Source organism: Sorex fumeus, unplaced genomic scaffold (genome assembly GCF_029834395.1).
Source record: "Sorex fumeus unplaced genomic scaffold, SorFum_2.1 ptg000022l, whole genome shotgun sequence".
Lineage (NCBI taxonomy): Eukaryota > Metazoa > Chordata > Mammalia > Eulipotyphla > Soricidae > Sorex > Sorex fumeus.
The window spans coordinates 7,855,818-7,870,722 of record NW_026606079.1 but is presented as its reverse complement, the minus strand read 5'-3'; the positions used below and the strand labels follow the sequence as shown (position 1 = coordinate 7,870,722).

The 14,905-nt window shown below is 45.5% G+C and overlaps 1 gene segment (V, D, J or C); it reads left to right on the top strand.

Moving 5' to 3' along the window:
* Positions 1-505: 505 nt before the first annotated feature.
* LOC130023189 (immunoglobulin heavy variable 1-3-like) lies at positions 506-997 on the top strand. The segment is given in 2 exon segments: positions 506-590; positions 669-997. Coding segments are annotated over 2 exon segments (375 nt in total).
* Positions 998-14,905: the final 13,908 nt, after the last annotated feature.

The window sequence follows — 14,905 nt, the reverse complement described above, 5'->3', positions numbered from 1 at the left end:
ATAATAACGGTTTGGGGAGGAACATATATCATATTGATAAGGCAGTAAAACTTGTATACAGGGGGTGTTTCTTGACTTCTTAATATCCCCAATGGAAACCTCAGGGGCATTAGGATGGTTTTGTAGTCTCATTGTAGTATGACTTGGGGAGTTACAGGATCCCAGAAATATCCCCAGAGCCCCGGTGTGTCCAGATGTGTCCAGGTCATACATATGTGGGGAGCCCGAAGGGGAAGGTCCTTACAGGGCTTGGTCTCTGAGGGGGAGCTCTGTGTGCAAAGACTCCCTGGACAGGGCAGGGACTCATCTCCTCAAACAAGAGTCAGAACGTGGACCTCTTCACTCCCTTTCAGGATCGACCCGGTCGCTTCCACCAGCCCCTTCAAAGGTTGGACCAAGCCGTCAGCTATGAGTTCTCCCTCCTAATGAATATGCAAATTATGCGAGGGACACTAAGTTAAATACAGATATGCCTGTGTCCTGACACCCTCACACAGCAGGCACACCCACACCTTCAGAAGCCCCTGAGTGCACATTCCCCACCATGGACTGGACCTGGAGAATTCTCTTCCTGGTGGCAGTGGCTGCAGGTAAGCGTCCCCATGCCTTGGGCTGAGGGAATGGGGCCAGTCAAGTGGAGTCCACCCACTCCTGTCTGTTGTCCACAGGTGTGAACTCCCAGGTACAGCTGGTGCAGTCGGGGCCTGAGGTGGGAAAACCTGGGACATCAGTGAAGATCTCCTGCAAGGCATCCGGATACACCTTCACCAGCAGATGGATGCACTGGGTGCGGCAGGCCCCGAGACAAGGGCTCGAGTGGATGGGAAGGATAGACCCTGGTAATAGTGCTACAAACTACGCACAAAAGTTCCAGGGAAGACTCACGCTCACTGCGGACAAGTCCAAGGACACAGCCTACATGGAACTGAGCAGGCTGAGCACTGAGGATACGGCCATGTATTACTGTGCGAGACACAGTGTGACAATCATATCCTGAACATGTCAGAAAACTGAGGGGGAGGCAACTGTGCCGGGTGAGGAGATGACAGGGACGCTGATCTTCTTGACTTCCTCCCCAGAGAATCAGGGTCTCAGACATTGAATGGGGCTCACATGGCCAGGCTTCATCTGAGGGAAAGGCTCAGGATCTCTCTGTCCTTCAGCAACAGCCAAGAGGATGATGGCCTCTCTCTAGAACATCTAGTGTTATTCATATTTTCTTCTAGGATTTTGTGCAGAGCACCCCAGATGGTACAGTAAGAACCATGTGGAAGTTTGTGCTGGGGTCATTGCAGGTTTCTGAACTTCAGGTCTACCCATGGCAGAACCCCATTGCTCCACATTTTGTTTGAAATTCTGTCTCTGCAAGAAATCCATTTCTCTGAGATGAATTCCTCGTGGTGGCCAGACCCTATTCTTGAGTTTCTGTGCAGCCCTGCCCTTTGTACATCTTCATATCTCTATATTTCTGAGCTAGAATAATGCCAATGAACAATAGACAGTGAAGAAGATGACTCTCTATGAAAGAGATCAGGGCCACATTTCTTCTATCACGTGGTTGTAAGGAAATGGTCAGGTTCAGGGTCTGTGAAGTCCTGATGCTGGAGGCATCTCAACCCAGCTCAGGTGAAGGTCATGACCCAAGCACAGACACACAGTTTGGAGTGTGCCCAGGAGGGCTGGCAGTAGCATGTACCAGCAGAAAGGATTTAGAGCGAGGCCTCAGGGGCTGCTCCCTCCAACCCTGGGTCATGCATCCCAGCTGAGCTTACCTGGGGTGTGACCTTGCTGAATGACCAATATTCCTGGGAAATATACAGTACTGAGTGAGACATCCCATGACAGAGCCTCGCAAGTTCCCTGTGGTATATGCAATATGCAAAAAACAGTAACAATAATGGGTCTTATTCCACTGACCCTGAAAGAGCCTCCAATATGCTACTGGAGGGAAGGAAGCATAAGGAAAGACTGCTAACATCTCAGGGCTGGGACGAATAGAGACATTACTGGTCCCCGCTTGAGCAAATCAATGAACAATGGGATAACATTGATACCGTGATAGTGATTGAGTGAGACATTAATTTTGTGCATGTCTTGCAATCTGGGAAAAAAGAATCACAATTCACAATGTATCACTTTCTCTCAGTTGATATCGAGAACATATATACATGATCATATATCCATGTACAAATGTATAGACTATATGAGTAAAGGTAAAGGTAAAGACCCTCCCGTTGATCGTCGATTTGCTTGAGCGGGCCCAGTAACGTCTCCATTGGAGACTTTGTTGTTACTGTGTTTGGCATATCGAATACTCTCGGTAGCTTGCCGGGCTCTCCGAGAACTCGGGTTGGCCATGTTGGCCGCTTGTTAGGCGAACGCCCTACCGCTGTGCTATCGCTCCAGACTATATGAGTGGAAAACAGAAATATATATATATATATATATATATATATATATGATGTCTTATTATGACATCTTATTATCTCATTCCTACTTTGGACAAACTGGCAGGCTACCGAATATAACCTTCCCACACAGCAGAGTCTGGCAAACTCCCCGTGGCGTACCCAATATGCCAAATACCAGTAACAATGATGGCTCTCATTCTCCTAAAGAGCCTTGAATATAGCACTTTCTTAAAAATCTCAGGGCTAGGATGAAGGAGACGTTACTGGGGCCTGCTTGAGGCAATCGACGGATAACTGGATGGTCGTGATTTGTGATTCATATATATATATATATACATATATGTGTATATGTAGGTCTCCTATCAGTGTCCACGGGGAAGCCTCAGACAGCTTCATAACGAGAGGGGCTATGAGTCATGCAGACCACAGTATTACTGGGAATGAATATATGTGCTTCCGTAGTTGGACTATGACCTTTACTTCTTATGCAGAATCCAAGATTCATACCTGTACTTTGAAAACTGTTACAAATTTATCAAAATGGTCAATATACAAAAATTAGCAAAACCCTTCCCAATGACAGGAAAAAATGCTCATATCTGGTATAAGAGTATTTTCATTCCCTCTCCTAGAAGAACATTGAACACATACGAATCAGGATGACTTCAATTCCTTACGGCACAAAGAGCACAATATGGGCGAAAGTTCCAACCAAGTTCAATGCAGAGCACAGAAGCAGGGGCCTAACCAAAAGAGCAGCCTGGATTGTCACTGTGGTAGAGCAGAAAGGCACAGACACATTCCTGGTACAGGGAAGACCAGAAATCAAACCTCGAGGATTTTTCTCAATGCACCCTTCCTGTCTCTGCACAGAGCAGTCGCCTAGATGGGGCTCCTTGGTGACTGAACTGCCACCTACAGTTCTGGAGTTTCAGATTATTCTCAGTCTCCCCACTGTCCTCTGTGTGTAGTGACAACTCCAAGTGACACATGGGAATGCCATGTTCTCAAATCACCAACCACTCTCTGTAGGATAACATTGCTTTGTCCTTTCTCCCTTGCCACAAGGTTCTTAGTTTATCGGGTCACACCCATGACAGTACTAGCGAGTCACTCCCATTTTTTTGTTTATATGTAACCACTTCTCTATGCTCTCTTCCTTAACCAGTTAATCAGCTTATTTCCCTAACCAGTTTCTGTTAATTTGTAAGGTCAGTTCTTTGAAGGACACTGAATTTGTAAAGTTAATATTGCTTTTCCCCTCTCCTTAAGTCTTTTGTATAGTTTGCTTTAAAGCAATGTTCTTTTGTATAGACACAAGAAGACAATTAATATTATGCTTTTGTAACATGGGATTTAATTGGCTTCGATATTATTTATTTCCGGGCATCTGTTTTCTCAACTTAAGCCTCAGTTACCCTCACTTCCTAGTGCCCCCCAAAGCAGGGTCCCAAAGAGGAACTGGATGGAATCAGGGTAAGCAGTAAGCTATGTGCTACCCTGGCATCGAGATGGGCCTGGCCATGGTGTCACAATTATTAAGTATAAGTTAAGAGTTTGATCATAGACAAATGCTGTCAAGATCCAAAAGTCACGATGAGACTAGGACCCTACTAGAGATAGAAAAGACTAATCTGGTCTGAGCACTGTAGTCTGAGATCGAGATGACCCCAGGGGAGCAATTCTATATACTTAATGCATCTCTTACTGAGTCCATACAAAATGATTAATATTATGAATGCTCATATGTTTGTTGGACAAGGAGAGGAGAAACACACCCATGGGATTCCTGCTGAAAGAGAATCTGTCCTAGAAGCAGCATACCCTGAGGGAGAGAAATTTAACCCTATTGATTGTAAACACGCAAATTTTGTAAGCCCAGCCCCTTATGGTTTTGGGATTTAACTAGACTTAAGAGTGGGCTGGGGATCAGAGCCAGAGCCAGAGGGAGAAGGCCCAGGGGTTCCAGATTGGGGCCTGTGAGATAAGAAGAGAAAGAGACAGGAGTGAAGGGGTATGAGAATGGAATAAATAGCATCTGATCAATCAACCATCTTGGCCCTCGCTTCGTCCACCGTCTGCCACATGGCCTGGGCTGCCCTGACTGGAAGAGCGGCCCAGGCCCCCCATAATCCTGGGCGGACAAGGGAAATGTCGTCAGGGACACTATGCTCTCTTGTTGTGAGAGCCACTATGCACTCTCCTAGTGCTACACACTTCCAACTGAATCCAGAAAGTCTGGGGAATTGTTCTGAAGACATTTAATTCATAAATTTTACATGCATGAGGAACACCTGGAAAGAGTCCTAATCCTGGCTACCCTCTATTGGCTTTACCATGATTACTGAGATGAAAATCACTCAACTCTCTTAAATGTAGGAAAAACTAGAGGATATCATGCGGAGTCTCCTGCTCCCACACCTGGCTGTCCTCACTGGGGCCCCTTGTAGGGGGGTGGGTTGAGTTTCCCTCCCCGCCCCAAGCAGAGCCCCAGCAACCGAAGACCTCCAGAACCATCCACAGCCATGCTGAGACCACTCTCCACACGTGCGGACAAGCCTCATGCATGAAGGAACCGGCAGAGGAACCCAGGCATGCGGGTACTGGGGCTCAGATCTCCAAGCCTGCTCGGATCGGTACTGGGCCTTCTCCACCCAGATCCCCCATCTTCCAGTAGGTAGGCGTTACACCCACCATCTGCTGTTGGCGCCAGGTGGTCCCCTCAACGGCCAAGACCCAGAGACAATAAAATCCAGCTCCCAGAAGTATGTGGCCACATTCGAGGCCGCGTGACATCTTATCTCGTTTTTACTTTGGAGAACCCGCCAGGCTACTGAAAGTATCCTGCCTGCACAGAAGAGTTTGGCAAACTTTCCGTGTCATACTAAGTATGCCAAATACCAGTGATAATGATGGGTCTCATTCTCTTAGCCCTGAAAGAGCATTTAATACGGCTCTTTTAAAATCTCAGGTCTAAGAATAAGGAGACGTTACTGGTACCTGCTCGAGGCAATCAACAACAAGAGGATGATCATGATTGTGAACATGCTCAGTGAACCAGTCATCATGGAAAGGGTGAGATACAGATGATCTGTCTCATAATATCCAGCTTAAAAGATACACAGCATGGTAGCAACAAGGGCTAAGAGCAGCGCAATAGGAGAACTGATCCACAAAGTTGAGTTCTGGAGGAAGGGGCTTTAGCCCTGAATTCAATCTCTGAATCCTCACAACATCAGATTTCCCGAACTCCAAGACTTGAAACTGTTCCAATCTCCCCAGCCCCGCACCAAGTGCCAGGGGCACAGAATGGTTGTCCCAGCTGCACACAGACAGGCCACTGGGACAGGAAGTGCTCCCTGGTGAGCAGAACTGTTGGGGAGTCTCCCAGCCTGACTCAGGTCTAACCATCCACCTGTGTCCTGGGACAGACAGGAAGCTCAGTTCCCCTCACCCAGTGCCTGGAGGAGACTTTCAGTTTCATGTTCCAGGGAGGCCCAAGGCACACACACTCCGGTGTTCAACATTTTCGCAGGGGACCCTCGGCTCACATTCGAAATGACTGGAAGAAAGGAAATGTTTTGGCTGAAACTGGGGTCATGTTTTCTGCCCTCTCTAGAGTCTCAGGAAATCCTCTCCTCTCTAAGGTGATGAGTCAAAAATCCCAGATAGTTGGATCCATGCCCTGTCTTCCCTGATGAGGTTTCATCGTGAAGTGAGGAGCATCTCTGTGGAACTGGGGAAACCTCCACCTTGAAGAGATCATTGATCAAATGCTTGGACCCCCATGTACCTTCATGTAGTTATCTTGTAACCACAGGGACTCCAAGAACAAGGAGGTGGTCTATCTGTCTTGGGAAGTAGATGCTCAAAGGATTATGAGTGCAGCATGGCTGAGACATAGCTTCCCACATGGGCCATAGAACCTTCGTCATATGACAGTTTATTAGGAGAGCAGTGGTCCAGAGAGGCTGAGGAAGGATGCCTGTGTGCACTAAGTAGCAGGTGACAGAGAGAATCAGGTGACTGTTATGACTGAAAGAAGCTACTGGAGCACTGACCTTGATGCTTTGTGGCAGAGGCAAGGTTGAGGTATTGCTGACACCAGAGATATCTCTTTCCCAATCTCAAACTATTGGGAACCAACAAATCAGGGCTCATTAATCTATGTTATTCTTAGAAATGTCAGAGAAGATGGGGCTTGGGGAACACTCTACAGGTCCAATGTCCTCTAGTGGCCAAGAGGCAGTGCTAGGGAGAACTCCACACCTCCAGGCATTCAGTGGGGCACTGTCCCCTTAATAATGAGGCCAAAACTGGGGTGATCAACTGAGTGTTCTGAGACTATCTAAAGGGTTTCTAAAGCAGACCAGATTAAAAAACTCTCAGGGCTGTGCTCTAGGCAAGAGTAAGTAGAAAATAACCATCACTGTGTCATGCTTTAAGTGTAATTGCTGGTTGCCTGATAACCCTGTGGCCACAGCTGTGTGAGTATCCCAGTCCTGTTTTCAAGCTGTCTAATTCTTCTAAGTATTATGAGAAAAAATGGTTCATGTATCTGGAGTAAAGTACTGGGGGAGTGGAGCAGATATTGTGTTCAAAAATGGCCAAACTGTGGCCAGAGAGATGGCACAGTGGACAGGGCCTTCCCGTGCTTTTGGACCGATCAACCTGGAGATAATTCTGTCTCCTCCAACACACAAACCCTGATCCCCACAAGAGTGGTTCTCTGAACACAGAGTCTGAAATAAATCAGTTGTGGCCTACCACCTCCGCTCCTCTCCCCACCACATATTTTTAAAAACTGAATTAAAAAACTTTGAGACTATTTCCTTGGTCAAGGCTTTTGAGGATAACTTGCAACCAGGATATGCCACAGAGTCTGTCTTACCTTTCGAGACTCACCCTGAAGGACAGAGGACAAAGGCACAAGAGTAGTTTGCTCTATAGTGGTAAATTAAAACAGCATCTGAATTTTCACACCTTTATTTTGAGTTTGGCACTTCAGTTCTATGAGGTCACGATCATCCTGTTGTTTGTAGATTGCCTCGAGCAGGCACCAGTAACGTCTCCCTCTTCCCAGCCCTGAGATCTTAAAAGAGCCATATTCAATGCTCTTTCAGGATTAGGAAAATGAGACCCATCATTGTTACTGGTATTTGGCATATGGACTATGACACGGGAAATTTGCCAGACTCTGCCATGTGGGGAAGATACTTGTTTCTTAGATGTTTCCTAACATTATTCTGTTATTTTTTTCATAATGCCATCAACTTGTCTTCTTCTAAATTTATAAAATGAGTCTGAGTATCTTTATAACAGTCAGTTAATGAGCAAATTCCAGCTTCACATCCATGTGTGGAGAAACAAGCTCAATATGCTGATACAGTCAATCTCTCCTGCTCTGTGGCAATGGGTGCACAGTGCCAGTGCTGTGAACAAGATCTTTGTGCAGACTTTAACAGACTAAATTTTGTTAGCTGTAACGTAGGTGATAAAATTTCTTAAAATGTCAGTTTACAGTATCAGTGTACAGTTACTGCACACCACGGTTACCAAGTTCCCATATCCTGATCCTATTTCATCTGCCATCTGCACTCTCTTCCCTCCCTCCATCCCCTTATTCTTCCCTGATTGGAAGCTGCAGTTTCCGTGTACACTGTCACCTCCCTTAGCATCACCCCTGTGCTCCAGATCCTCTGTTCTCGTCCCTGGGTCATTTCGACATCTTTTTCCCCTCACCCCAAATCTGTACTCTCAGGCCTGTATCTCCTTATGAAGGAGCATTAACAATTGATAGCGTTCATTCCCTTGATTTGTTTCTTTCATTATTTATTTATATATTTGTGTCTTTGTTTCAGGGCCACACACAACAGTACTCAAGGCTTCCTCCTGCTCTGTAGGCTGAGAAATCATTCCAGGGAGACTCTGGGAGCAATTTGTGGTGCTGGGGATCCAATCTGGATCAGCCAAGAGCAAGGCAAACGTCCAACCCTCTTCTGCCCCTCTGATTTGTTTCTTTACATAAACAAGTGAAATTATCCTCTATTTGTCCTTTTCTCCACTGGCTTATTTAGCTCATCATCATGCCCACCATCCTTATCGAAGGTGTTATGAGGAGCATTACTTTATTTTCCATTTGATTGCATAGAATTCCACTGAGTATAACTATATGCCACACTCACACTAACATGTTCAGGTTTGGGAGATACATGCCATTGCCACAGATGTAAGGTGATACTCGTTGCTTTGTGTTACCCTAATACTAAGTGATGAACTATTACTTTTCCACCATCTGATTAGCCATCTACTTGCCTTCTTTGCAGAATGGTATGTCAGTCTCCCCTTCCCACTTTCGAGATGGGGTTATTATTGAGTGACTGCGTTATAGATTTTGGATACTAGTCTTTCATTTGAAGCACTATGAGTTAATATCTACTCCAAATCAGCTGTGTGACTTTCCATTTTAGCCCAAGTTTCTTATGCCATGAAAGGAATTTTCATGTTTCCTTTAGTCAACCTGCTTATATTTGTTTCTCTTATTTTGGTCACTGGAAATAGATCAGTGAAGATCTCTTGATACCCAGAATCTGAAAATTTCTGCCAATGTTTTTTTTTCAGTTTAATATAGAAATCTCCTCATACATACATACACTTTTTACAAACAACTGTATGTATGGGTAAATAGGAGGAGCAGGAACATAGGTCAAATGATGTGTATCATCTCAGTGCAACTGAGTGGACCCTGATTATTTTCTCTAACAACTTCAAGGTTAACAGATACAGAAAAATCACGTCACATTGGATTTAATAGAGGAGATTTTACAAACTTTAAATACGCAAGTCTCCTGTCGCTGCTCCTGGCTGTCTTCACCGGGGCCTCTTGGAGGGGGGGGTGTTGAATTTCCCTCCCCGCCGCGAGCAGAGACCTGGCAGCCGAAGACCTCCAGAACAAGCCACAGCCATGCTGAGACCACTCTCTACACTTTTGGACGAGCCTCACAAATGAAAGAACCGGCAGAGGAACCCAGTCATGCGGGACTCGGGGCTAAGATCTCCAAGACTGCTCAGATCAGGACTGGACCTCCTCCACCCCGATTCCCCATGTTTCAGTAGGTAGGCGTTACACCCACCAACTGCCCCCAGTGCCGTGTAATCCCATCAATGGCCAAGACCCAGAGACTATAAAACCCAGCTCCTGGAAGACATCTTACTATCTAGTTCTTAGATAGTAAGATGGAGAACCCGGCAGGCTACAGAAAGTATCCTGCCCTGAAGGCAGAGTCTAGCAAACTCCCCATGAAGTATTCAATATGCCAAAAACCAGTAACAACGATGGGTCTCATTCCCCTGACCAAGAAAGAGCCTCGAATATGGCACTTTCTAAAATCTCAGGGCTAGGAAGAAGGAGACATTACTGGTGCCTGCTCGAGGAAATCGATGAACAGGATGACAGTGATACACTGAAATACACAAGTACAGTTATGATGGAGGATGGTTCAGAAGAGCATTTATGTCTAAATTCTTGGGATTATTCTTTCTAATCTGTATCTTTAATGCATTACAAAGTTATTTCTGTTTCTGAGTATAGCTTTCATATATAAAATTAGTGAAATTCTGTACATAACGTTTCTGAAAACAGGAAGTAGTAAATCAATGAGTTAAATGAAGTGTTCATTACAAAGTAATCAAGTACTCAGAAATCACAAATTTTGGAAATTGTCATGAACACCTAACTACTCCAGGGCACATGTTCTACAACATGGACCTGCCTTCTCTGTAAATTCCCAGTCCATAACTTGCTAAATCTAAAGAAGAAATGCAAATTAAACCCTTAATCTGATGATGAAAACCAGCCCAACTCAGTCCCCAACTCTGGCACAAGAGTTAGCACAGGAATTCCTCGCTGGTCCTGGGCTCAGCATGGAGTTTAGGCTGAGCTGGGATCTCCTTCTGTAGTCTCTGGAGCTAAAGAATCAAGAAAAGAGCATCTGAGTGAAGCTGAGTAAGAGGAACAGAAGGATTATGAATTTCCTGACCAGGATGTCTTTGTCTTTGCAGGCGTCCAGTGTGAGGTGGAGTCCTGGAATCTGGGGAGATGTGAGGCAGCCTGAGATTTTCTGGAACTCAGTGATCTGACTCCACTGGCCAAAACAACAGAACCAAAAATGAAATACGGGACATCAAATTGCAATTTTTTTCCTCATGGCAAAAAAAAAAGAACTGATAGGACCGAGAAGATCAGCTGAAGAACTTCACATCAGAACCCATGGCCTAGAATGGAACGAACAGGGTGAGAGACTGTCTGAGTTCATCATGTCGACCAGGACCATCCATGGTAACTCACAGTTCGAAAAGGCAGAATCTAAACATTGGACATGGGAGTCTCCCGGTGGACGATTCCACAACGAAATAGACCACATCATATTCAATCGACGGTTTTGCCTGACCAATGTCACTGTTGTTTCAAAAGACTGGTTCAGCACCTCCATGAATGTGCGAGGAACGCCAAGAGAGAGATAGCCACAAAAAAATGCCTGTCTTCGAAAACTCTTGAGCTAATTCGCCAGGGTGGTATGGTGCATGCCTCAGGCAACCGCAAGCGATCGTCCGAGCTCGCAAAGCAGAGCAGAAATGTGATCAAGGAAGACCTCAAAGAGAGAAGAGCAGAAGTACTGGTAGATGCGGCAGAAGCTGGGAAAAGTACTCGTAACGCCTGCCTGTCCTTCACCAACTAAAAGACCAAGATGACTGCCCTCCGACGTCCTGATGGATCCATCACATGCTCCAGAACGGCAATGGAGAAGATTATCCATGACTTCTACTCAAATCTCTTCTATAGTCATGTCCACTTGCCGACATACCAAATTCCACAGGACGGATATGTCGTTCCCAATGTTCTCCCTTCCGAAATCCAACACGCCATTTCGTCAGTAAAGAAATGAACAGCACCCGGCCCAGACAAGGTCAGACCTGAACACCTGAAGAACCTGCTGTCAGTACTCATCAATACACTGGCTCGGCTCTTCACTCGCTACCTGTCTGTATGCAAGGTTCCGTCCCAATGGAAAACCAGCAGGACTGTACTACTGTTCAAGAAGGGAGACATGCATGACATTGGCAACTATCTCCCGATTTGCCTATTGTCTGTCATCTACAAGTTGTTCACTCGAGTCATCCTAAATAGGATTGGTAGAAAACTAGATAAAGGACAACCATGCGAGCAAGCAGGGTTCCGCAAAGGATTCAGCACCATCGACCATATCCACACGATAACCAAGCTCATTGAGGTTTCTCGGGAGTTCAAGATGCCGCTCTGTTTAACGTTCATTGATTTAAAGAAGGCCTTTGATTTTGTTGAGACAGAAGCAGTCATTGAAGCCCTAGCCAACCAGGGCATTCAAGCCCAATACATCAAGATCCTCTGTGATCTGTATTGCGGATTCACTACCAGGATCTCACCATTCTACAAAGAAGTGATCGTTGATATCAAGAGAGGTGTTCTGCAGGGTGATACTATTTCACCGAAACTCTTCAGTGCCACCCTCGAGAACATCATGCGATGACTGGAATGGGAAGGAATGGGAGTGAAGATAGATGGTCGGCAACTACACCACCTCCGCTTTGCTGATGACATTGTTTTAATAGCACCAAACATCAGCCAAGCGGCACAAATGCTGGCCGACTTTGACCGTGAGTGTGGAAAGGTAGGACTACAGCTGAATCTTACGAAGACAATGTTTATGAGAAACAGCCTCGTTCCTGACGCCCCATTCGCTCTCAACGGAACAACCATCTCCAAATGCAATAGCTATGTGTACCTAGGTCGAGAAGTCAACATGACAAATGACCTGGCACCCGAGCTTCGTAGGAGGAAGAGAGCAGCTTGGAACGCCTTCAAGAAAGTTGAAGAAATAGCTATGAGGACGAAGAACCTCTGGCTCCGGGCACATCTCTTTGATTCCACAGAATAGAAAGAGCTATGCTTGGAATATCACATTTCACTCAAATGAGAGAAAGAATCCGGAGTTCCGACATCTGTCGACGATCAAGGATCAGGGACGCTGTCTCATTTGCCAAGGTGTCCAAAATCAGATGGACTGGTCACGTAATGAGATTTAAAGACGGCCGCTGGACTAGAGCTGTTACCGACTGGATTCCACGGGATGTCAAAAGACTGCGTGGCTGCCCACCTACCAGATGGTCAGACTTCTTCGTCAAGATCATGAACGATCGGTTTTAAGCTCTTCATGTTCCCAGAGCGAACAGATACCATTGGGCTACACTAGCACGTGACAGGGACAAATGGAGACGTTACTTGCGCCCGCTCGAGCAAATCGATGACTAACCGGGAAGTTAAGTGATTAAGTGATTAAGTCGCAAAAAAAAAAAAAGAAATTAAAAAAAAATGGGCTAATACTAAACCGCATCCTTCAGAAAAGGTAAACCAATTTATACTCCACACATCTAAAACAGTTAAAATTCAAAATAAACAACTAGTCCACAAAAACAAACAAACACTCTCCTCCCGTTGTTCGTGGATTTGCTCGAGAAGCCCAGTAACGTCTCCATGTTGAGACTTGTTGTTACTGTGTTTGGCATATTGAATACATCACGGGTAGCTTGCCAGGCTTTGCATATGGGAAAGATACTCTCAGTAGCTTGCTGGGCTCTCCGAGAGGGGTGGAAGAATCGAACCCGGCTCGGCCAGGCTGACTGCGCACAAGGCAAACGCCCTACCGCTGTGTTATCTCTCCAGCCAAGCTGAGCTGTTTAGTCCACAAAAAGCAATTACATAAAAGTTTAGTCCACTAAACCAAGTTTAGTCCACAAAAACAATGACATAAAAGTCCAAAATACTATCAAAGTAGCACTGTAGCACTGTCCTCCCATTGTTCATCAATTTGCTCAAGCAGGCACCAGTAATGTCTCCATTGTGAAACTTGTTGTTACTGTTTTTGGCATATTGAATATGTCACGGGTAGCTTCTCAGACTTTGCTGTGTGGGCAGAATACTCTTGGTAGCTTGCCGGGCTCTCCAAGAGGGGCGGAGGAATCAAACCAGGATTGGAGTGCACAGCTGGTAGGTCTTTTGCCTTACACTATAAAAGGATGGCAAGTAATATTTTTTTTCTCTCTGAAACAGGTGAATGTCCACTAACGTTAGAAATGTCTTCATCGGGAACACTAAGAAAAAGATGGCTGGAGGATTGGTCGGGATGGGAGAAGTGTGCAGAAAGTAGATAAAGGACCAAACATGATAACTTCTCAGTGTCTGTATTGCAAACCATAATACCCAAAAGTAGAGAGAGATTATAGGAAATATTGTCTGCCATGGAGGCAGGGTGAGGGTGGGAAAGGAGTGGTATGTCAGGGATATTGGTGTTGGGGAATGCACTGGTGGAGGGATGGGTGTTTGATCATTGTGTGATTATAACCCAAACATGAAAGCTTGTAACTATCTCAGGGTCACTTGATCACTTGACTACTTGACATCCCGTTACTCATCAATTTGCTTGAGTGGGCGAGAGTAACATCTCCATTATTCCCTGTGGCATGCTATTGTAGCCTAATGGCATCTGCTCATTCAGGAGAACGAGGAGCCTCAAACCGATCATTCAGGGTCTTCACAAAGAAGTCTGACTATCTTGTAGGTGGGTGACCATGCGGTCTTTTGACGTCCAGTGGAATCCAGTTTGTAATGGCTCTAGTCCAGCAGTCATCTCCAAATCTCATTACATGTCCAGCCCATCTGATTTTCAATCTTGGCAAACGAGACAGCATCCTTGATACTTGACTGTCGACAGAGGTCTGAATTCCAGACTTTTTCTCTCATTTGAGTGAAGCGTGATACTCCAAGCATAGCTCTTTTGATTCCTCTTTAGGAGACCTGAATAGCGTTCTTATCCTGTTTTTGTAGGGTCCAGGTCTCTGGGGTGTATATTAATGCAGGAAGAACAGTGGAATCAAAGAAATGTGCCTGGAGCTGGAGGTTCTTTGTCCTCTTAGCTATTTCTTCAACGCTCTTGGAGGCATTCCAAGCAGCTCTCTTCCTCCTGCGCAACTCAGGTGCCAGGTTTATCGTCATGTTGATTTCTCAACCTAGGTACACATAACTGTTGCACTGGTAGATGGCCATTCCATTGAAAGCGAATGGAACGTCAGGAACGAGACTGATTCTCATAAACATTGTCTTCTTGAGATTCAGCTGTAGCCCGACTTTTCCACACTCATGGTCAAAGTTGGCCAGCATTTGTGCCGCTTGGCTAATGTTTGGTGTTATCAGAACGATGTCATCAGCAAAGCAGAGGTGGGGTAGTTGCCGACCGTCTATCTTCACTAACATTCCTTCCCATGCCAGTTATCTCATGACATTTTGGAGGGTATCACTGAAGAGTTTTGGTGAAATGGTATCACCCTGCTGAACCCCTCTCTTGACATGGATGATCACTTCTTTGTGGAACGGTGAGATCCTGGTAGTGAATCCTTAATAC